The sequence below is a fragment of the Lepus europaeus genome, chromosome 10, assembly GCF_033115175.1.
Source record: "Lepus europaeus isolate LE1 chromosome 10, mLepTim1.pri, whole genome shotgun sequence".
Taxonomy (NCBI): Eukaryota; Metazoa; Chordata; class Mammalia; order Lagomorpha; family Leporidae; genus Lepus; species Lepus europaeus.
In genome coordinates, this window is record NC_084836.1 from 84,465,104 (window position 1) to 84,488,487 (window position 23,384).

The following is a 23,384-nucleotide window of genomic DNA, read 5'->3' on the forward strand; positions in this document are numbered from 1 at the left end:
ACAACTTTTTACCTTTGTTATTTGCCCGTGTAAAGCTCTCATCCATTTTTAGATAGACTTATTTCTATTCCCAGCAATTCCTTGCAAGGCGTTTTACATTTACATATATAATTTTCATTCCAGGCAGCAAAAAAAAAAAAAAAAAATTAAGGGAAAAAATTAAGACTTTGCCCAATCTGTTTTCTAATTGAGATCACCTGTTTCATATTATTTATAAGTAAAATTAAGAAACTGATGTTAGCATAAAGAAATCACTTCCTAATCAAAGTTGAAAATGGTAGCAAATGAAGACATTGCCTCTTTCTCAGTGGATTTTTTTTAGCCAGCTGGAAGCACAACCCCAGTGGCTCCTGGGGTTTGAATTTCAGAGCTCTCTGGTTAAATGTGACAAGCAACAGGAAGGCTGCCTCTGCTCTTAGTGGCTTGAGTCTGGATTATTCTTGCTTCTTACTGTATGTTCACCTTTCCTTTTCCATTTGTTGTGGTAGTTCCAGTTCTCAAAATTACATTTACTCACAGTTTCTTGCTTGGGCATAATCAACTCACAGTTCAGTCAGTACACACTTACAATTTTTTAAAGGTTTATTTATTTCCTTGAAAGGTAGTTACAGATAGAGGGAGAGACAGAGAGAGAGATCTTCCATCTGCTAGTTCACTCCCCCAAATGGCCACAAAGCCAGGAGCTTCTTCCTGGTCTCCCAAAAGGGTACAGGAGCCCAAGGACTTGGGCCATCTTCCACTGCTTTCCCAGGCCATAACAGAGAACCAGATTGGAAGAGGAGCAGCCAGGATTCGAACTGGCCCATATGGTTTGCAAGCACCACAGGCAGAAGCTTAACCTGCAACACCACAGTGCCGGCCCCACACTTAGATTTATTACTTTGAAAGGAGTGTGTGTGTGTGTGTGTGTGTGTGAGAGAGAGAGAGAGAGAGAGAGAGAGAGAGGGAGGGAGGGAGGGAGAAAGGGAGAGAGAGAACGGGAAAGGGAGAGGGAGAAGGGGAAAGGGAGAGAAACTTAACTCTGTCAACTTAGCCCCAGGTAGCGCATTGCTTCTTACATTACGTGGCCCCATAGTTCTCTCCAGGATCTCCGGCCGGTGAGGTTTCCCTTTGATCAGGCAGACCTTTCTGTCCACATTTTGCCAATGCTCCTTGTTGACTTTCACTGCACTACCTTCTCGGCATTTCAGCTGAAGACAGTCAATGGTGCTGAAAGTCTTGACAGGTGAAAGATTGGCGCTCCCAGTTTCCGGGTTCATTTGGTGTTTAACACAGCCAGACACATGTGTCCAAGGAAGAGCATGTTTAATCAGCCGCCTTGTTGGCAACATTCTTCCTTTCTTGTCTGCAGCAACTTCGCAGGCTTTAAGAGGTGCCCAGGACATTTTAAAGAATTTCTGAAGTTTGGCTTTGAAGTACAATTAAGATCCAATAGATTCCCTTCCAGAGGAATTTAGTAAATGTGTCTGTTCAAGAGAAAGGAGATACTGTAAACCTGTGAAATTTTGCTGCATAGGAAAATCTTTAAGACAAGAAAGCTCACAGTTCTCATTGTTTATCTATAGCATTACCAAATAGCTTTTTGTTTACCTATAGCATTAACTAATAGCCATACGTTGCACCAAGTGTTTAGCAAATGGTGTGTTTTCATGAGCAACTGCTGGGCACACACGTATTAGTATATACATTTTTAATTAGTTTCTTAATTCTGCAGGTATTGTCTGTTTGGAAAAGGAATTCTTTATTTGCAGGACATACCCACCCCATCCCTTTTGAGAGCTACAGATGTTGTATTTGAGGAGTTCTAGTCTGATTTTTCTTCCTGCCTCTGTTTTCCCTGACATAGGCAGGCCTCCGTCATTGTCCCCAGTGAAAGGGTCATTGGTGCAGATAATCCAAATCCTCAGATAATCCCCTCCACGGGGGAGGATCTTGGGCCGCCCTCAGGTCCACCTGGAAGTGGACCGTGGCTCAAGCAGGACGCGTAGGAGCATGTCAAGACACTAAGGCTAAAGGCTAATCTGCAAGGCCAAGTCCCACGGGGATCCAGAGGAGCCCCTCGTCCAGAGAACATAAAAAGGGCCACAGGTCTTCCCTCCTGCGGTGGCCAGAGCTTCCCCTCTCACCCCGAATTCAGCGATTCTGTCTTCTCATGGCATGGGCCAAGGTAGTGGAATTTCCCAAAAGGAATTGGCAATCGATGTATAAATGACCTCAGGTCACATATTAAAGGGAGGGCTTATTCTGTTCAACCAAAGCCACAGCCACAAGAGGGGAAAGTGTTGAAGCCATGCAGGGTTCCTGACGTGGCGGCCCCAGATCAGCTCTGGGGTTCTACAGACAGGCAGGCTCTCTGGTGCTGGCAAAGATCCTGCAGTTCTAAGGACCTGGTTCTTGGAATGTGTCAGTACGTTACAGCTGGGGGTGCGACAGCAAAGCATTGCCATCGTGTCGTGTTGGTCTTTTGGAACAGTCATGACATCTCACACGCCAGGAGCCTCTGAAGCTTTACACGGTGTGGGAAAGAATCAGGACCTTAGGAACAAAGAAAATAATACGGTTTTTTTGTGTCTCAAAAGTCAGTTTTTCACAATCTCAGCATCTAAACTGTTTCTTAAAACAAGCTTTTGTGGATAATTAATTTAGCTGGTATGTGGTAGATTTTCAACTGATTTTAAATGTGATTCCCCATTTTTGAAAACATATTAACTCTTCCTCACTTTGAATAAACTCTTGAAATAAAGGTTCTACCAACATCTGATAGGAGATGATTTTGGGGGAGGGGGGATGGAATCAGATTCTTGCTGTCGTCTACTTTCCTTTGAAGTGGAAAACATGAAAGTTAAATAGCTCCACATTTTATGCCCATGTGCTTTTAAACTCCTAAAAGGAGAAAAATAATATATTTGCCTATTAACTCCCTGAGAGCAAAGCTAAAAAGATGATAATATTGACTCCTTACCAAGTGTACACTGTGAATGGGGCCCTGTCCCAAGCACCTGGTAGACAGTAGCTTATTTAGTCTTCTGATCCTAAGAAGAAGGTACAAGCTGCATATCCCATATCTGAAATGCTTGGGACTAGAAGTATTTAAGATTTGGGCTTTTTTTCCAGATTTTGGAATATTTGTATATACATATTGAAATATGTTGGGGATGGATCGCAAGTCTAAACATAAAATTCATCTTTGTTTCATAGATACCTTATATATACAAAGCCTAAACATAACTGTTTCCAATAGTTTTAATAACTTTGTGCATGAAGCTAAGCCTTATGATGAAGCATTTTCTACTTGTGATACCCTCATCGATGTTCCAAGCATTTTGGATTTTGGAGCATTTCATATTTCAGTGTTGGGACGTCCCACTTGTACTATAATCACATGGGGAAACAGGTGCAGAGGAGCTGGTGCGTCTCCCAAACCTGCATGTTGTGACGTCTCCATGCCCAGTGTGGCAGCTGCATAGGATAAGTCACAGTGGAAAATTAGACACGAATAAGCCACTTCCAGGGTTCTCTTCTTGCCTTCTCCTCAGTGCTGGAGGGGGATGAGCCACTCTGCATCTGCGCTGAATCTGTTACCAAACCCTTACCTAGATCCAAACATATCATCAACTCAGATTCAGGGGGAGCCCTGGGAACTAAGCTCCCTCCACAGTGTTCTCCCATTTTTTGCCTCAACCAAGTGTAGACCATTGACCTCCTCCCTTGCAGCTGACACGTGCCCTCACTTCTGGCTCACAGGTACAGGATAAAGGCAGTCCTCCTCTCCATGAGCTGAGAAGACAGGCTGATTGTGACTTGTGGTTTAGAGAAAAGATAATCAGCTTCACTGCCCACACAGGTCCTGGTCTTGCTGCCATGGCTGCCCTGTGTGTGGGGTTTTACTATAAGCTTGCTGGTCCACCAGACTGGGTCATTGTGGTCAGTGATGCTACTTAATACCCCCTGTAAGAACATCACCCTGTAAAAATTTAATACCATGTAGACTTTAAACACACGTCCTTGTAAAAATTTTTTAAAGCTTGCTGGATTTTATTGCTATATGTGAACCAGACTGAGTATATTAAATTTATGAATCCGACTGATGCAGTACCATAATAATTCAATACAATATGCTTATGTCATTAAACTCATAAAGAAGATTCTGTGAATAGCTGCAATGAATAGTTCTGATTCTGTAATCACAGACTTAGGTGTTCATCCTGATGAATCTTAACTGGGAGCTCTCAGACCTCTCTGTAACATCAAGATGTAAATGCCTATTTTTCAAATGATGACTACTTATTTCAAGTATTTACTTAAAACCTAGGAAAAATAAGAGTAGTTGGTAGAAAAGTACATGCTAAGACAGAATTACTCATTGGAAATAGTAAAAGGATTGGAAGAGGTTGGCATGAAGTACAACAAAACAGTAATTTATATCTATCCATAAATTATAAATGGAAACCAAACTTTTTTTCATTCTGCTTTGACTGATTTTGTTTATTCCCATATCTTTTACCTTATTCTATTGCTGTGTAACAAACTACCCCAAAAGTTATTACCTTAAAACAATTACCATTTTATTGCTGATAGTTCTGATTCCAGAGCTTGGGCAGGGCTCAGCTGGGTGCCTCATCTCCTCTGGGTGGTGTTAGGTGAGCTACTTCTGCTGCGTTCTGATCTAGCTCCACCACGCGTGGGTTCAACTGGGGCACTGGCACATCTGAGGTGACTTCATCACCACAGCATCACCTCCTGTGCATTCTGTTGGTTCCAACTCACAGGTTCCACCTAGATTCAAGGGCAGGGGCCACGCAAGTCTGTGACTTTCTTGGGACCACCCGTGTAGCAGGCTATCAGACATGCCACCTTCTCGATCTCAACCTCCTCTTTTTGGCCACCTTCAACTCCTCTGGACCTTGTGCATGACATTCAGAAGCTTGTGTTAAAACAATAATGGGTCCTGCTTTTATAATAATGTCATTTTTAAAGGGTAATTCTGGACCTCAGGAACCTCAACTTTGACATGATCCCCACCCAAAGTGATGAGCAAATATATCAGAAAGGTGACTGGATATGTAGAGTTCTGTTCCAACCCCTCTTCACTGTAGCCTTCCTTTGTTAAAGGACCAAAGGTCTGGCTAAGAGCCATCAGCTGTGATATTGCCAGTTCTATGAGGACCGGAGAAAGGATGCCAAAAAAAATTTTTTTTCAGTTTACTGAAGGTTGGCACACTGCAGGCCTATTGTAAGAAGAATTTGAGAGTGGCCCCCAATGACCCTCACCCTTACACTGTCCTTGACCTTTGAGCATATGGGAAGCCTGTGAGTATGAGGCAGTGCCACTTCTGTGACCACACTGTATTACACAGAAAAGGGAGATCATCCTTGTGTACCTGATCTAATCATGTCGGCATTTTAAAAGCAGTTTCTCTGGCTGGTAGCAAAAGAGATTTGAAGCATGAGGGGACTGGTTGTTTTTTTTTACACAGGGAGAAGGCAAGAGCCATGGGATGTGGGTGGCCTTTAGGTACTAAGAGTACCCTCTGGCTGACAGCCAGCAAAGGGACCCCAAACCTGGACCTCAATCCTGCTGTCTCGGTGAGCTATGTGTGTTTGGAAGCTGAATGAGTTTGGAAGTAATTCTTCCCCTGAGCCCTGTGTAAGAGCCCAGATTGCCCAATACCTGGCTTTCAAACTGAGACCACAAGCAGAGTTTGTCCATACTGTGCCAGGACTTCTGAGCCACGAAACTTGAACTAATAAATAGATTTTGTTTCAAGCCACTTAGCTTGTATAAACTCATTATGCTGCTATGGAAAACTGACAACAGGCCCAGAGGTCATACCCACCTGTCGCCTGCTTGCATACCGTCTTGAGCATTGCTCACGTGTGCTGGAACTGTGATCCATGGGACAAAGCAGGCCCACTGCTTGTTCCCCTAGTACTTGCTGCTCTGGCTATAGCCATGTCTCACTGCTCCCCAGGCTCTACGCTAGTCGCTTGCCACAGACTCTGCCAGTGGCAAGATCCAGTCACAAAGCGATAGAGCCTCAGTCTGGGAAGTTGCCTCACTTCTAGTCAGCTGCCCAAATTGAGATGACTGGGCTTTCTGGGAGAGGAGAAAAGCACGGGGTGCACAGCGTGCCCACCACCTGGGGTGACCCACGCCAGGAAAGCAGGGCGGGTGCAGCAGGAAGTTTCTTTCTGCTATTATTTAAGTTCCCACACAATATCCTCAATTTTACCTCTTGGCCCACAAAGCCCAAAATATACCATCCAGGCTTTCACAGACTAAAGCTTGCTCAGCCCTGATTTGGGCTGCTAAAGGCTGAGAAAAGGTACTACAAAGAGCCAAATGCGAGTCTCACACTGGAGGTCCAGTTGAGGTTCTGCAATGGCTCAGGTTACCTTTGGGCAGATGGTAGAGGAGGTGGAAGTTGGAGCTTGGCAGGCATTTGAGTTTCATGGAAGCTCCCTGTCTTTATAAGCATCACTTGACCGACAGCTGTGCCTGGAGATGGTAGAGACGCACTAGAGGCATGGCAAGACTCTGTGGGTCACAGAGACGAGACTGTGAGCATAGCTTATGGTGCCAGGAGCCCACAGTGAGGGGCACACCTTGTGAGGGCTGACCCACTGCTGGCTGGGGAGCAGTTCCCTCTGTCAGAGTACATCCGCCGAGCTGAATGGGCCTTGCCTGTCTTCCAGTCGCACCAGGCTGTGGCTGGTGCCCACAGCTCTGCTTCCCACCCCTAGCTTTTGTGCATACTCACAACGTATGCTCCAGGCCCTGCCATGAACTCACCAGTTCCCAGGACTAAACTGGATGCCTTTCCTGTGTGCCCCCCAAAGCACCTCATTTCTGTTCTCTTACAGCCGTATTTCAGTTACTGCTCTGCCTGTCCATCCCTCTGGCAAGACTGTCAGTTACTCATGATAAACATGGAGTCTTTGCCACGGCCCCTGGCCCAGAGCTGGCGTGTAGAACGCTCTCAGTAGATGCTTGCTGGGGACTTGAGTGATGTCTGAAGAGAAGAAAGTCAATGATAGAAGAAACCCTGAGTTGGTCCTTAAGTGGGATTTCAGTGATGGGAGCCAAGTGCAAGGACACTTCAAAACGTTTGTGGGGGGAAAAAGGGAATTAAAAGATAAATTTATTTTGGTGCAAAAAACATTTTGAAATCTATGCAGTGTTCCCATCATGCACAGTTTTCAATGAAGTTTTTGCAGTATCGTCCTACCAACAGGAACAAGCCAGGAATGATTCTGAACAAGGAAATATATGGGCAGGCCCATGAGACACTCTCTGTCTTGTGAACACCTGATGCTCAGGGCCTAGCACACCACGTTGTGGACAGCAGGTGTGCAATTCTGTGCTGGATGAATGAGTTACTTGAATCAAACTGTCCTAATTCTATCAGAGTATTGAGGACATTTGGAGGCGCATTGAGAAAGGAACCCAGCATATTTGATCCAGTGTAGCCAAATTTTTTTTAATTTCATTATTTGACAGATAGAGTTAGACAGTGAGAGAGAGAGAGAAAGAAAGATCTTTCTTCCGTTGGTTCACCCCCAAATGGCCACTACATCCGGAATTATGCCGATCCAAAGCCAGGAGCCAGGTGCTTCTTCCTGGTCTCCCATGCGAGTGCAGGGGCCCAAGCACTTGGGCCAGCCTCCACTGCCTTCCCAGGCCATAGCAGAGAGCTTGACTGGAAGAGGAGCAACCGGGACTAGAACCCAGCGTCCATATGGGATGCCAGTGCCGCAAGCGGAGGATTAACCAAGTGAGCCACGGCGCCAGTCCCCAGTGTAGCCTAATTTTAGGATTCCTGAAAAGTTAGCTATCAGCATTCAGATGGAAGTCTTTATGGGAAGACTTGGCTGAATCATACCGACCCTGCTCCTTTGATTAGTAAGTGTGGCCAGTGGTGACCAGACCTCCCTCAGCTCTAGAAACACCCCAGGATGTGTCCCCATCTGCATGTGATCTGTCTCCAGAGCCCATCGGACAGTGAAGAATCTTCCAAAGGCCACTGGGTAAATGAAAGTGCCACTGGACTGGAACTTGTCTTTAAGCGACTTCAGTGTCTAATGACTTCTGGGAATGAGAATCGCCACTGAGCTCTCTCCCCTATTAATATGTCACAATGGAAGGGCCGGTAAGGCCCCATTGCATTTTTAAATAATGTTTCCGTTTCAATAACTTCAATAACTTTAAATTAAATTATAGATTTATGTTAAAATTTTGTATAATGAGGAGGACTCCACAACAATGAGATGTCTGGGAAAACCATTCAGGTGACACAGTCGGGGTGATGTATTGTACAGGAAGTAAGCAGTAGACCACAGTTATAGCCATGAGCCCTATAAAAGCAGAAACTTTCTATTTAAACAAAACAGTCTTGACTTTGTCCTCCTGCTAATTAAAGGAGAAGAAAGAGAGCCAAAATAGAAAGAAGGAGAATGAGGTTTTTCAGCTGCTTCTGTAGGCCCTAATTCTCATCGCGGCATCATCCTGCACACACACACACATATGTGTACACACATGCATGCATGGGAGGTGACTGAAATTCAAGGAAAATTCTGGGAGCCTAATGTGAGCATGGATTGGACAGCCCCCTAAAAGGCCACTTCACATTATTAGATTTCAGGCTTCAGGGCTTGAATCTTTAAAAAAAAAAAAAAAGATTTTATTTGAAAGCCAGTTAGAGAGGAGAGAGATCTTCCAGGAGCCGGCGCTGTGGAGTTGCAGATAGAGCAATCACCAGCTGTACCAGCATCTCATATGGGTGCCGGTTCGAAACCTGGCTGCTCCACTTCTGATCCAGCTCTCTGCAGTAGAAGATAGTCTGGGAAAGCAGTAGAAAATAATCCAAGTGCTTAGGCCCCTGCACCCATGTGAGAGACCCGGAAGAAGCTCCTGGCTCCTGGCTTTGGATAGGCCCAGCTCTGGCTGTTGTGGCTGTTGTGGCTCTTTCTGTGTGTGTGCGTGTGTGTGTGTGTCTGCCTCTGGACCTCGTAACTCTGCCTTTCAACTAAATGAATGAATCTTAAAAAAAAGAGAGAAAAGAAAAAGAAGGAGATCCTCCATCTCCTGGTTCATTCCCCTAGATGGCTTCAACAGTCAGAGCTGGACCAGGCCAAGGCCAGGAGCCTGGAACTCCAGCTGGGTTTTCCACACAGATGTCAGGAGTCCAAGTACTTGGACCATCTTGTGCTGCCCTCCCAGCACATCAGCAGGGAGCTGGGTTGGAAGTGGTGCAGCCGGGACCCAACCCTGTTTAACCTGCTGTGCCACAGCACCAGCCGTTCGGGATTCAGCCTTAAGAATTACATTGGACCAGTCTGACTCTTTCCCAAATTTGAAGAGCCAGTCGCTTTATTGTCCTTTTAGGGATTGTTGATGTGGACCAACTTGCTGCCCCTGGGGGTCCCAGTTTCCTCATCTACACGTGAAAGGTTCATACTCTCACACCTCCTGCCCATGTCTTAGGGGTCGCCTGAACTCATGAATTTGGAAATGCTTTGTGGAGGTGCCTGTGCACCAGCATCCACCCTCGAGGCCCTGCGTGTTCTCCTTCCGGTCCTGATGTTCCCCCAACAGGTCTGCACACGTGCTGGCCTGCTCCCATTGGCTGAGCTTGGACACCACTCCTCAATCCCCCCTCCCCCTTTAAAACTCTGGACCTGAAGGGAAATGGCTGTAAGATGTGAGGGACCACACCATGTCATATGTTGCTGATTTTGCAGGTTTTTGTTGGAATGGATCACAGAGCCCACAGTCAGTGCCTGTGGCCAGACCACCGTTTCATGCAGAAAACCCAGAGATGGAAAGAAAAGGAACACAGCAAAGCCTGCCCAGGTCATTCCAGCAACTTCAGGGCACGTTTCTTTTGCGCCAGAGTTTACACTGACAGTACACTGTGGGTCACACATGAATCATATTAATACAGCAGCTTCCTCAAGACCGTCTGAAATGAAAAAGCATGTAACAACGTGTTATAATTTCAAGTATGTGGGTTTTTTTGTCCTGATGCAGTGTATTGATTAAGGCACCAGACTACAGCTCTTAAATAATAGACTGAGTTCTTGTTGAATTACCCTGTGTTGCTCTAGGGAGCACGTTTCCCCTTTCAGAACTCATTAACACAGCCAATAGACCATACATGCCCGTGTTTTGGTTCAAAAGATTAATAATGTTTAGTTGTTGTGTTTCGAAGTGGCACTGGAATTTTAAAGATTGGTCCACGGATCACAGTTTGGGGTGGGAGCCTGCTGGTATATCGCTTGGCTGGGTGTATACCTGTCAGGCATCCCCAGCCTTCTGAAACATCACTCCCAAAAGCCTCCTGGGATCCACCTCTTCCTAGGAGAAGGGCATCATGGGCAGATGCCTGGGCCTGACAACAGGGGAGCCCTGGAGGAGCTGGCCCTAGAGGAGCTGGCCCTGGAGGTGCTGGGTTGTGGCCCACAGACCAGAGTCTGCTGCCTGCCAGTGGCCCGGGGTGGCTGTCAGTTAGCTGGATTGGGAACGGTGTCCACTGTAAGAAAATGGACTCATCATCTCACAGCCTTGGGGATGGACAGAGATCAAAGGCCATCCTAGGACCGCCTGGGCTTCACTGAGGAGCCTGGGTTTCTCTCCCTCTTGGAAATGCTCCCTGGTAGCAGCTCCACTGTATAGAAGACGCCTGTCCCTAAGCACTGTTGGCTTTGCAAGGTGTCTGTCCCAGAACATGAGCAAGAAGAATTTGCCAGCCCTCAGCCCTTAGTTGACCAGATAGCCAATCCCCAGAGAAAGGAAAGGTGTTTCTTCAAATGGAGATCTGGGTGCTGCGGGAAGGGAAAAGGATGTAGAGCCCTGGGAAAATCACCAGTGCACACCAAACAAGTGTGAACTATACTGCACTGGCCCCCAGGCGGAAAGAGATCTTTCCATGTGAGCATTAATCTGGGGAGCCCAGTGTCTGCTGGTCCCCATGAGAGCCCATTGGGCCAGGAAAGGTGGCGTGTTTGGCCCAAGCAGCTGAGATGCCCAGGGTACACAGCCTGGCTCTGGGAGGGATGGGGTGCCCAGCAGAGGGGGATCCAAGGAGAACAGGGTATGGCAGGCCCTGCAGTCGGCAGCCTGGGAATCCTGTCACCCTCTAGAGATGGGAAGTTGGGGTGAGAGCCCCACTCCCTGTGAGTATACCCCACGAATATACCCCTGTGTATACCCCGTGAACCATGCTTCCTGGGCCTATTTCTCCATCCCTAAGATGGGAATGATGATAGTCTCTACCTCATCAATAAGATACATCAGTCAAGGGCTTCTCACAGTGCTCAGAGCCTTGCAAACCCTTGATAAGTGGCCTCACCCTAAGAGCAGCAAGAGGGTGGCTAGTCCCGCTGGCGTGAGCCCATGGGGGACAGTCCCGTGTATGTGCTGGGGGTGTGGCCAGGCACAGGGCTAATACAAAAGACCCACTTGGGAGAGAGGGGGTTCAGGAGCCCCAGGGAAGGGGTGCCCTGCTCGTCTCTCTGCTTCAGGCACTCCCCTGCTCAGCTACAGGATTTGTCGTCTTTGGAGGAGATTTTTTTACATCACAGGCCAGAGTCACATATCCTTTCAAACAGACCCACTCCCTGCCCAGGCCTAGGTTGACTTTTCCAAACAACAAACTCATATGCCTGAAACCTTTCCAAGAAAGGCAGTTCATGAAATCCAAGCGCTCTGTGTTGGTATTGAAATATGTCTTAAAGATTAGCCATCTAAATTTGATTTTCTGAAAACATTGATAAGAAAACACCTTATTTTTACTTTAGTGCCTATCCAAGTAGCAAAAACTAAATAACCTAGATAGAAGTCTGATATATTTTTTTATGATTACGTCCCTTTTTGCCACCTTGTAAACAGCTAAATCAGTGGGCATCTGTCCCCTATGTTGTCCTGCTCCCCTCCTCTCCTCTCCCTCCACTCCCCCCCCCACTCCTCCCGTTCTTCTCTTGTCCCCACAGCTCCCTCTGTCCCCTGTGGCCTCCTTTCTCTGGGCATCTTCTCAGACCGAACCCCTGCTCTGCCCTCACATCCAGTGGCCAGTTTGCATTCTTCTTGCAGAAGGATTTGCTCCACTGCGATCATGCTCCCGTGTGCCCAGGGCAGGGCCCTCACACTGAACACCCCGGGGCAGTGTTCTTAGCTCTGGGATTCAGGGCCTTTAACAAAGCAAGACTCAGGTATGGCCCCACCACCACGGGGGTGGGCTAGGACTGCAGGCCCTTCTGTGGTCCTTAACAGGCTATAGAGATTTAAATATGCCTTTCTTTTATTTCTTTTTCTTTCCCCCATGGAGAAAATGTCCTGTGAAAAGTCAGAAAGAGAAATTGGATATTGGATTTCACAAATCCTTTTCATACTGTGCCCTTTTGACCCTGCTAAGTCACTTAAACTCTAATGTCCTTCCATTTTTGCAGTTCCCTTTTATAGAGTGCGCTGCCCCGGGGATGCAGCTCGGCTCCTGGATTCCCTTTTCACACGCTGGTGAGGGCTAAGATGCCTTTGGAGCCACAAAAAAAAGAGATAGCTTTGACAGGAGGATTTTAATGTTCTCCCTTCCGCCACAGATGCTGTAGAAAGCACTGCACACAAGCAACAGACATTACTATTGGAACTGTGTGTTACATTTCTTATGCATAATGATAACGTGTTCTAAGCCGCTCTAAGAGCAGAGTTCTAGTAGGCGGGCTGATCTATGATTGAGCCTGAAACCCTAGGGTGAAACATCTTCATTGGAAGCATAATGATCAACTTGCCTTACCAGACACCCATAACACATGAAAGAGGATTTCTTTGTGGAAGAGAATCTCAAACAACAGGACCAACCGCCCAGTCACTGTTGTTCATCCCGGGTGCTTACAGGTGGAATGCCGCACGGCCTCAGTAGGCACTGAGTCACCACACCCCTGGCACACGCGTAGTGGGGGTGAACCCCACGAACGTGCTGGTGAGCTGCACACGCCAGACACAGAGGAGTGTCCCCCGTGTGGCTCCACTAGCAGGGAGTTTGACATCTGGCAAGGCTAACATCTGATGCTAGATGTCAGGATAGCAGGTGCCCCTGGCAAGGGAGGATGAGGAGGGCTGCCTGGGTGCTGCTGGGGTTATGCTGTTTATACCTAGATGCTAGTCACATACCTATGTCCTTTTTCTGAAAAATTCACTGGGCTGTGTTCTGTGTATATACCTCAATGTGAACAACGCCAAAAAAACTTTCTCATCACTCATTACAGTTTCTCCTCAGCATGTGTCCTGAGCTTAGCAGTGTGCCAGACTGAGAGGGGGCTACAGAGAAGAAGGAGACACTGTCCATGGCCTCAAGAACTTTCTGGAATTTTTGTTCTGCCACTAGCCCTAGTCCCAGTCCCTTGGTTTTGTCACTCATCAGAACTTGCTCAACCCACTTGGAGCACCTGGTGCTGGACACAGCCAACAGGATCATACCTCATCTTCCAGACTTGAGAGTACCTTGAGGTCATTGCAAAATTACCTCTGATCTTATAATGTCCTTGCACTGAGGGAGCAGTCTGCCTGGTTCTGCTGGTCAGTATTGATGTGTTATGCAAAGAAAACCCTCTTCTGTAGAGTTAGCTGAAGCAGTTCTCCCACTGTGGGGTTTGTCTCAAGCCCTGCAAATGAGTTTATTTAAAGAAGAAGCCTGGGGCCAGCTCTGTGGCACAGCAGGTTAAAGCCCTGGCCTGAAGCACTGGCATCCCATATGGGCGTCAGTTCTAGGCCCGGCTGCTCCACTTCCAATCCAGATCTCTGCTATGGCCTGGGACAGCAGTAGGAGATGGCCCAAGTGCTTGGACCTCTGCACCCGCATAGGAGACCAGGAAGAAGCTGGCTCCTGGCTTCAGATCAGCGCAGCTCCAACTGTTGCGGCATGAACCAGCAGATAGAAGACCTCTCTCTCTGTGTGTGTCTCTACCTCTCTCTATAACTCTGTATTTCAAATAAATAAAAATATATCTTTAAAAAAAAAAAAGAGGCCTTACGTGCACCTGACTTGTTCCCTCTTTATAGTAGTGCTCTGGAAGAGAAAGTGTCTCAAATACTTCCTCTTTTTCTTTTATTTATATTTTAACTGTTATTTCTCTTCTCATTACACCCTTCAGGCTTTATTGGCCCTTTAAAGGAACCCTACGTTGTGAACTAATTATGACAAATGTTGATACAACATCTGTTCCCAGATTTAAATTGCCTCCTAGGCTGTCAGAGTTCATCTCAAAGGCAGGTTTGTTGTAAACATCAGTCTGCACATTTAATGCAGCCTGGGGGAGACCTGAGGTGGCAGCCACCCGGAGCTACAGAGGGGACGCCTGTGCAGTGCGTCTCGCTTCATCCATGCATTAAACTGTGCAAGAGTTACATCTCCATGCACTAGTCGGTGAGCTCCCTCTCTTCCTTGGTTTAAATCCGTTCACTCTTGATTTTCCCAAAGCAAGCCAGCAGGGCTCATGCAGTTCCCCACCAGCCTTGACTGGTTGGGTGAAGCCTACGATATTTACTGGTCCTCATGTTTGATGGAATTCCAAACCCCTTAGAGTTGTTATTCTCAGGGTCCCGTCTCCAGCAAGGCTGAAGTTCAAGTTCTCTTTTGCCTCCCTGATGGACACAAGCACTAGGATTAAGAACTTCATCGTTCAGCAGTTGGCCTTGGTACCTTCTTGCCTCATTTTGACTTCAGTTTCAAGATCCTTCCTTGAAAGGTTGCCAGGAGACAATGGAGCCAGGAGCCCACCTAACTGGGAAACCTGAGGCTGTGAGAGCTGGCTTTCAAGTCTTCTCTCTGCAACAGCTTCCTTACCAGGAAATAGATATCAGGGGAAGACTAGCTCTAGGCAGGGTGTGGTGACTGCACCAACTTTGGTGACTTCAGAAGTGTCTGGGGCCAGCGCAGACGTCTGCTCTTGATGTGGCCGTGCTCCACATGGGTCAGCGCTTGTACAGTATGAGAACGTGCTGTTGATCGTGCATCAGTTTCCTTCAAGAAAGCATGAAAAATGATGTTTCCACAAACCGTAAATAAACAAATGTTGTGATTAGTAATCATTGTTATTACATTTGAGGGAACAGCTTGCACATTTCCCTCAAGCAAGGTATGTCATCTCGGAAGTATATTTCCGTTTGGTATTTGATAGAAGAGGCTGAATTCTGCCTCCTCTGGGATCAGGTCTCTCAGGTGTGTCCTTGTTGACCTTTGGGGCTGGATAATTCTTTGCCCCAGGGGCTGCCTTGAACCCTGCTGGGCATTGGCAATGGCCCTGGGCTCTACCCACTGGATGCATCCCCACACAGTGTGGTGGTCAAAATGTCTTTGGGTGTTGCAGGAAAGGATCCCTCCACATGCATACACACACACACACACACGGCCCAGTTGGTGCCCTCTGCTCTCGGCTTTAGGTGACATTTCTTAGATAATTTTTCCTGTTACTCAGAAGTCCAGCATTGTTACATTTAGTTTCTAAGTTCATGCCAAGACTGTTTGCATTGTTTCAGTGAACGGAGACAGTAATGAATGTTCAGCACTAACCCCTTTCCTCCTCCCCAGTTGCTATTCTAGGTGAGATTTGCATGACCCAAAATAGGTGAACCATTCTGCGTGACCTCTTCTCCTTGAACACATCCCTCCAGCACCCACGTCTGGTTTCGTCCCCAGTATCTTGGAGCCTCGTCTCAGATAATGTTTTGCTTCCTCAGTGCTAGGAAAGGTAGATAGTGTGACCAGCACTGCAGCCGGGGAGGGAGAGAGTCAGGGGTCTAGAGCAAGTCTTCTTAGTGAGAATTTCTTACTGTTGACAATGATAGGGTTAGCAAAGTGATCTGTAAATATCAGTGGTTGAACTAATCTGCTAGTCACCTGTATTTCTTTCCCTTTATTTTATCTTTATTTCATTTTTTTTTTTAATTTACTTACTTGAAAGACAGAGTAGATTTTCTGTCTGCTGGTTCACTCCCCAAATGCCCACGACAGACAGGAATGGACCAGGCTGAAGCCAGGAACACAGAACTCAACCTGAGTCTCCCCTGTGGGTGGCAGGGACCCACGTACTTGAGCCGTCACCTGCTGCCTCCCAGGGTATTCGTTAGCAGGCAGCTAGAGCCGGAAGTGGAGGTGGTACTCAAACTCAGGCACTCTGATATGGGATGCGGGGGCCCCATGCAGCGTCTTAACCACTGTGCCACATGCCCGCCCCTTGCCCTTCATTCCATAGGAGGATTCAGAGGAGGTACCAATAGGCATCATGGCCATTTGTTTTCCCTTTTCAGTGACTTTCTATTTAATGAATAACTTGAAGAGAAGTTCGCTTTTTTTTTCCCTACTTTTTTCTTGCCAAGTGGCATGGTTGCTGAAAACAGCACATCCCCTGTGCCCAGCACCACAGGCGTTTCTGCAGGCATTGTCTATACAAAGACCCGAGGCAGCGTTGCTATGAATCAGAGCCCCGAGCCAAAGAAGTTTCCCCTGTGTCTCTGGCTATCGCTGCTGTGTTTTCTCACGTTGGGCTGACAATGGCCGTGGCAGTGGAGGACATTGCTCAGGTACCACCTTTGATGGCAGTGACGGCTCCGTTCCCGGCGAGTAGGGAGCTGTCTGCAGACCCCTCCCCTCTCTCCCGACTTCACCCAGCAATATCTTGACCATGTTCTTGACTCTCGTGTCTCCCCAGAAATACCTCAGGGACTTTTTCAGCGTGATGCTCCAGTCTGCGACGTCTCCCCTACACATCGACAAAGTGGGGCTGACCCTCTCCAAACACACCATCTGTGAGTTCTCGCCGTTCTTCAAAAAGGGAGTCTTCGACTACAGCAGCCACGGGACGGGGTAGAGCCGAGGGGGACGGCGGAACCACCGACGCAGTGCCTTCTTGTCAGCGCGGCCCGAGCCAGGCAGACCACCTCACACTGTCTTACCTAGTGCCTCAGTTTGGGAGTGGGGGAGGGGGCTTCGTCTGCCGCTGGCGCCCTGGCCAGGCGGCTGTCACTGCTCCATTGCAGTCCGATGTGGCCTTTGCCCAGTGCTTCTTTCTCTCCGCTCAGCAGTCTGTCCCCTGTGGCGAGATGGATGTGGCTTGATGATCTCGGGCTCCCCGAGCCAAGCCACCCTGGGTCCTCCCCTAGTGGGTGGCTCACCAGACCACCCTTAAATGACCTGCATCTGGTTTTCCTCTTTCACCAACATAGGCTCTTATTTTTATATATTCCTTCCATGTGGCTGGCCGTATCCCAAGAAAAGCATTCTAACTGATTTCACTGTATTTTTTCTTGCTCATTTGAATCAAAACTTTTCTATAATATCTAAACACTGATGTTTACACAGAATTTCATATTCTGCAAAAGGGATTTTTTGAGCCAATCATGACTGAAGTCTTCCATGCTTGACAAATTGGATGTAGGTGGCATCCCTTAAAACTCCTATAAATCCCTACAAATAGGACATTTGTTTAGCCTTGAGTATCCAAGGACATTTTCCCAAATCTAAGTGGCTACTGTGCATTCGCAAGCTTTTTCTGCTAAGCACAAAACAAGCGCAAAGCTGAATGCATATTTTTAAAACATGGTTTTGTTAACATTTTGTTACAGAATTTCTTGGATCTTCAGCTGAAAAATTAGAGTTCATGGTTGTTTATTAATGATCCCTTAAATGACTCAGGACTTAATGTAGCATTGCACTTCTATGTACAGTAAAACTGCTTTGTTTTACTAAAATGGAAAATGTAAGTAGAAAAAATATATATGTGGTATATATTGAAATGTATATAATTATCTACCTATAGATTTATATATGTACACACTCCTGTACAATGGCTGTATCAAAATATATAATCATTCACACCAAATTTGTCAAAGGTGTTTGCTTTTCCAGAATGTAAGTGGAGCTGCTATCAATATTAAATGAAGTTATGGAACCTACTCTGTAGCTCAGTTTATTTTAAGTTCGTAACATGGTTATTCCTACTGATCTGTTTAAAAATTGATCTAATGCTCTTGGAAGGATACTAATATATAATTTAGCATTTGTGTTGTAGGAAATGCAGTGATAGTAATGAGTGAAGTGACAAATGAATGGTTAAGAGAACATGTTTACACTCAGCCTTCTAGAATTTGCCTGTACAACAGAGCTCTCCAACCTGAAAAAATATGCTTAAAGATGTAATTATCCCTTTAAGGAGGAAAACTATCATGGCACTAATTAAATATCATAGTTTAGCATTAAAAAAGGACTTTATTTATTTAATTGCTGCAGAAAACCTGCTTTTGTCTGTAGTCACGATTACAGGCATAGGTTCAGGAGCAATTACTACTGGCAAATTTAAAACTAGAGATGAAAGGGTAAAAGCTGGGGAGATCATAATTAACAGTAGGTCGTTTATTTAAAAGAAGTCAAAGTGATAAAGATTGTCCCTCGTTTGCTGAGTAAACTAAATGGTTTTCTTCTGCTGACCAGAAAATCCATCTCTCGCCCCTCTGGGCTGGCATCAGAGGCCGTGGCAAGCATTTTGTTAAACACTCACAGGATACTTAGCAAGAATAAATAGACATGTTTTTGTAAGAAGTACAGGACTCAGAAAATCCTTTCATACCAATCCTCACTCCCAGTAATGGAGTTTGAAGTTTGAGTACTGGCTACAGCAGCTATAATATGTCCTCTCTGTGATAGCCAGCTTCCACCCTAGGTTACAGCAGAGGAAGAAAGGATCGCAGTTGGGCCAGTTGCAGTTGCTCATGTGTGGGTGTGAAAGACACACTTCCTGTCTGACGGAGAGGCAGCCGAATCAGAATAAAACATGAGGGGAAGCTGAAAAACAAATGAGAAGTTACATCTAAACAAACAATGGAATTCCTTCCTGGAACGAAGACAGGGAAGATGACAGAGTTAGGGTGACAAAATTGAATCTTCAGGCCGGTGCCGTGGCTTAACAGGCTAATCCTCTGCCTTGTGGTGCCGGCACACCGGGTTCTAGTCCCGGTTGGGGCGCTGGATTCTATCCCGGTTGCCCCTCTTCCAGGCCAGCTCTCTGCTGTGGCCCTGGAGTGCAGTGCAGGATGGCCCAAGTCCTTGGGCCCTGCACCCGCATGGGAGACCAGGAGAAGCACCTGGCTCCTGGCTTCGGATCAGCGAGATGCGCTGGCCACAGCGGCCTTTGGAGGGTGAACCAACGGCAAAAAGGAAGACCTTTCTCTCTGTCGCTGTCTCTCACTATCCACTCTGCCTGTCAAAAAAAAAAAAAAAAAAAAAAAAAAAAAACTGAATCTTCATTGATTAGAGTGATTTTAAATGAGTTAAGGAAAATTAGTTAAGGAAAATTAAATGTGGTTTACTCTACTTTCAAGGGCAACAAATAGCCAAAAAATGCCTCACTGTCCACCTTTCACCATTCAGACTGACATGCTCCAATTTGTAAATGCTTTTATAGTGGATGGATCTAAGGAATTTGAACAGAATTTTTTCAGTAGTTTTAGCATTCCCTCCCAGATCTTGCTTATGCTGTAAATATGTGCACCAAACTTGTTTCTAATCACAATTGTTTTTCTTTCTTTCTTTTTTGGAAAGCTTTTATTTAATAAATATAAATTTCATAAGTACAGCTTTTTGGAATATAGCAGTTCTTCACCCCATACCCTCCCTACTACCCCCAACTTCCGTCTAACCTCCTACTCCCTCTCACATCTCATTCTTCATTACGATTCATTTTAATTATCTTTATTTAAGGATATCAACTCTATACTAAGTAAATATTTCAACACTTTGCACCCACACAGACACACAAAGTATGAAGTACTGTTTGAAGACAAGTTTTACTGTTAATTCTTTTTTTTTTTTTTTGACAGGCAGAGTGGACAGTGAGAGAGAGAGACAGAGAGAAAGGTCTTCCTTTTGCCGTTGGTTCACCCTCCAATGGCCGCCGCGGTAGCGCGCTGCGGCCGGCGCACCGCGCTGTTCCGATGGCAGGAGCCAGGTGCTTCTCCTGGTCTCCCATGGGGTGCAGAGCCCAAACACTTGGGCTATCCTCCACTGCACTCCCTGGCCACAGCAGAGAGCTGGCCTGGAAGAGGGGCAACCGGGACAGGATCGGTGCCCCGACCGGGACTAGAACCCGGTGTGCCGGCGCCGCAAGGCGGAGGATTAGCCTGTTGAGCCACGGCGCCGGCCAGTTTTACTGTTAATTCTAATAGTATAACTCATAAAGGACAGAGGTCCTATATGGGGAGCAAGTGCACAGTAACTCCTTTAGATTTAACAATTGACACTCTTATTTATGACGTCAGTGATCACCTGAGGCTCTTGTCATGAGCTTCCAAGGCTATGGAAGTCTTTTGAGTCCACAAACTCTGACATTATTTAGACAGGGCCATAATCAAAGTAGAAGTTCTCTCCTCCCTTCAGAGAAAGGTAGCTCCTTCTTTGATGGTCCCTTCTTTCCACTGGGATCTTACTCACAGAGATCTTTCATGTAGGCCATTTTTTGCTACAGTGTCTTGACTTTCCATGCCTAAAATGCTCTCATGAGCTTTTTAGCCAGATCCGAATGCCTTAAGGGCTGATTATGAGGCCAGAGTGCTGTTTAGGGCATTTGTCATCCTATGAGTCTGCTGTGTGGCCTGCTTTCCATGTTGGATCATTCTCTCCTTTTTAATTCTATCTATTGTTATTAGCAGACACTTGGTCTTATTTATGTGATCCATTTGACACTTATTCCTATCTTTATGATCAGTTATGCACTTAAAATGATCACTTTAACTAGTATGATGGCATTAGTATCTGCCAACTTAATGGGATTTGGAGTCCCATGGCAAGTTTTTAGCTTTCTAGGTATAAGTCTGTGGGAACATGTGCCAAACTGTACATCTTCTCCCTCTCTTATTCCCACTCTTTATTTTTTACAGAGATCAATTTTCAGTTGCATTTAAACACCTAAGAGTAATTCTGTGTTAAGTAAAGGGTTCAACCAATGGTATTAAGAAGAAAAAGAAAATACTAAAAAGAATAAAATAGTAAGCTGTTCCTTGACAGGACAAGGGCTGATCAAGTCATTGCTTCTCATAGTGTCAGTTTCGCTTTTACAGGTTCCCTTTTAGGTGCTCAGTTGTCAAAGATGAGGGAGAACATATGATATTTTTCCCTTTGGGACTGTATGTTTTCTAGATTCCTCTGTTTTGTTGCAAATGACCAAATTTCATTTTTTTTAACCACTCTGTAGTATCCATAGAGTACATATCCCATAATTTCTTAGCAACATTCATCCTGGTCCCCACTCAGACCTTGCTGTTGCTAAATTCAGAGGATTCAAATTCAAGCCTGTCACTCAGGCATATGAGTAGGGAACCGTGGAGTCATTCTGGCTCTCCAATGATGACATCTTGGGGGTTTTCTTTCTGGTCTTTAACGTGGAAATGCCTTGAAGATACACATACAGGTTTCCCCAGTCCCTGGGTAATTTCAAGTTTTTTTTTTTTTTTTTTTAAATGCACAAATTCACATTTTTTTCTTACTGAGAAAAAGGTGGTTCTGCTAAATTTGATCCCTGAGTTACCCATTCAGAGCTCTGGACAGTGCATGCATCCAGATCTGGGCAGAATCAGCCAGAAACTTTAAAAGCCTAGAACATCCCATGCGCTTTGCCCACTCCAAGGAGTTTGGGGGAAGCACAGTTCCCAGCTTCAATGCTGGGGGACAAGTTGGAGTTCTGGGTTCATCTTCTAAAGATGAGAGTTTTTTTCTGCGCGTCTCTCTGAGCACCCGGTCACAGGAGCATCATTCCCTCTGATGTGCTCAGAGGTGGAGAGCAGAGTTCTTCTGTGAAGTAGTTCCTTTATTACTCACATTCTGAGCCTGCCACGAGGCAACCTCAGCCCCTCCGAGAGACGGCAGATAACAAGTCAGCAGTGACATGAACCATGACGCTCAGTTATGTCTGCTTCCAACAGTGCTAGTAGGTTTTCAAATCCACTCTATTTTACAGATGCTTCCAGTGTTGCCTGCAGGTGTCATAAGGAAAACATGGTGCCACGTGAGACCTTCTCCCGTGGTCCCACACACACCTGAAGGACTGGTTCAGACTGGACTTTATCAGGTCGTTCCCTCCCCTTGCCTCTTAAATGAAAAGAAAGGGGAGTAAGAAAATTTAGGTAAAATAACTCCATGGGAATTGCTTCAATTTTAAGTTACCAGGACAGGTGATTTATGTTTTTGGAAAACTAATTAAAGACCATTAATCTAGAGAGACTCATTCCTCACAAATTAAACCTTGTGTTTTCTTCCTCTTAACAACAGGCTTGTTCCACACATGAGAACAGGACGCAGTTATGGACTTTCTTTTATCTTTTTTTTTTTCTGTTGAGAGTTTTTTCTGATAATTCATTAGATGAAAACTGATTATGGCAGACAATTTTTGATTTTCACACACAGGGAATTATTTCTCAGTTGAACAAAAAAAATACCTATTTGTAGTTTTTGTAGCCATCTATGTGAACTTGACCCAAGAGTGGTGCTCTGGGATTAGAGGGGTAATATTGGTATTGTCCAGGTTGTTAGCCTTCGAATGTTTCTTTGGGGATCCAGTAGAACCCTGGTAAATTTCAGAATGGTAGAGAAATACAAAAGGAAGTTAACTAAAGGAGTTTGTATATTTGTGTCCCCTGCAGACAGCAACTTAAGCCCTTTTCACTATGGGATTCTGGGCACGGGGCCAGGCACTGTCTCCAGAAAGCTATGCCCATTGAGCACCTCTTGCAAAATGATAACACACAGCCCTTCTTTCACTATACTCATTTCATTCCCCTTTATTTGAAAATGGGATGGTAAAATCTTACCTCTCTAAACACTGACTTCTTTGGAAATTTGAGGTTCACCAAGTTAGTTTAGCCCCTTCTCCATCGCTGGAAAGCCAGAATCTTCCCGATTCAAAAAGAGACAAAATACTGTATGAGCAAAAAGACTCGGAAGCCATCTCTCTCTTTAAGCATGGAAGACAGACAAGTGCCCCCAAAATGGATGATGTATAGAGGGAAAACAAGAAGTCCTACCAGGTTAGAATTATGAAACTGGAAACATTAGTGCAGGTCACCAGAAAGAGGGAACTCTCCAGAATTTAAATCTTAGGAAAAAAAAAGATAAAGAGGAGGGAGACTTCCAAAAGTTTGTGGAAAATAGATTTAAAAGGTGGGTATGTTTATGTTATGTTTTTTACATTTTTTATGTTATGAAAAATGTTGACGTTTATGTATAGTTTTTCATACTATGTGTTTTTCATGAAGTTTTTGAAGATTCCCTTGTATCCATGAATCTCAAAATTTTTTGTCACCCAACTGCATACCCTTTAGTTCTATTTTCCGTGAGCTTTAGGTG

The 23,384-nt window shown here is 45.6% G+C and overlaps 1 protein-coding gene across 4 annotated transcripts in view; it reads left to right on the top strand.

Moving 5' to 3' along the window:
• KIF16B (kinesin family member 16B) overlaps positions 1 to 23,384 on the top strand; it is a 328,211-nt gene that overhangs the window by 297,498 nt on the left and 7,329 nt on the right. For 3 of the 4 annotated variants that reach the window (XM_062203841.1, XM_062203843.1, XM_062203842.1), the window contains one exon: positions 16,705 to 19,549. The exons of the other annotated variant lie outside the window; for it this stretch is intronic. In XM_062203841.1, the coding sequence (XP_062059825.1) occupies positions 16,705 to 16,863 (159 nt within the window). In that variant the 3' untranslated portion in view covers positions 16,864 to 19,549. Of the gene's footprint in view, positions 1 to 16,704; positions 19,550 to 23,384 lie in introns of those variants that run through there. 4 annotated transcript variants of the gene reach the window in all.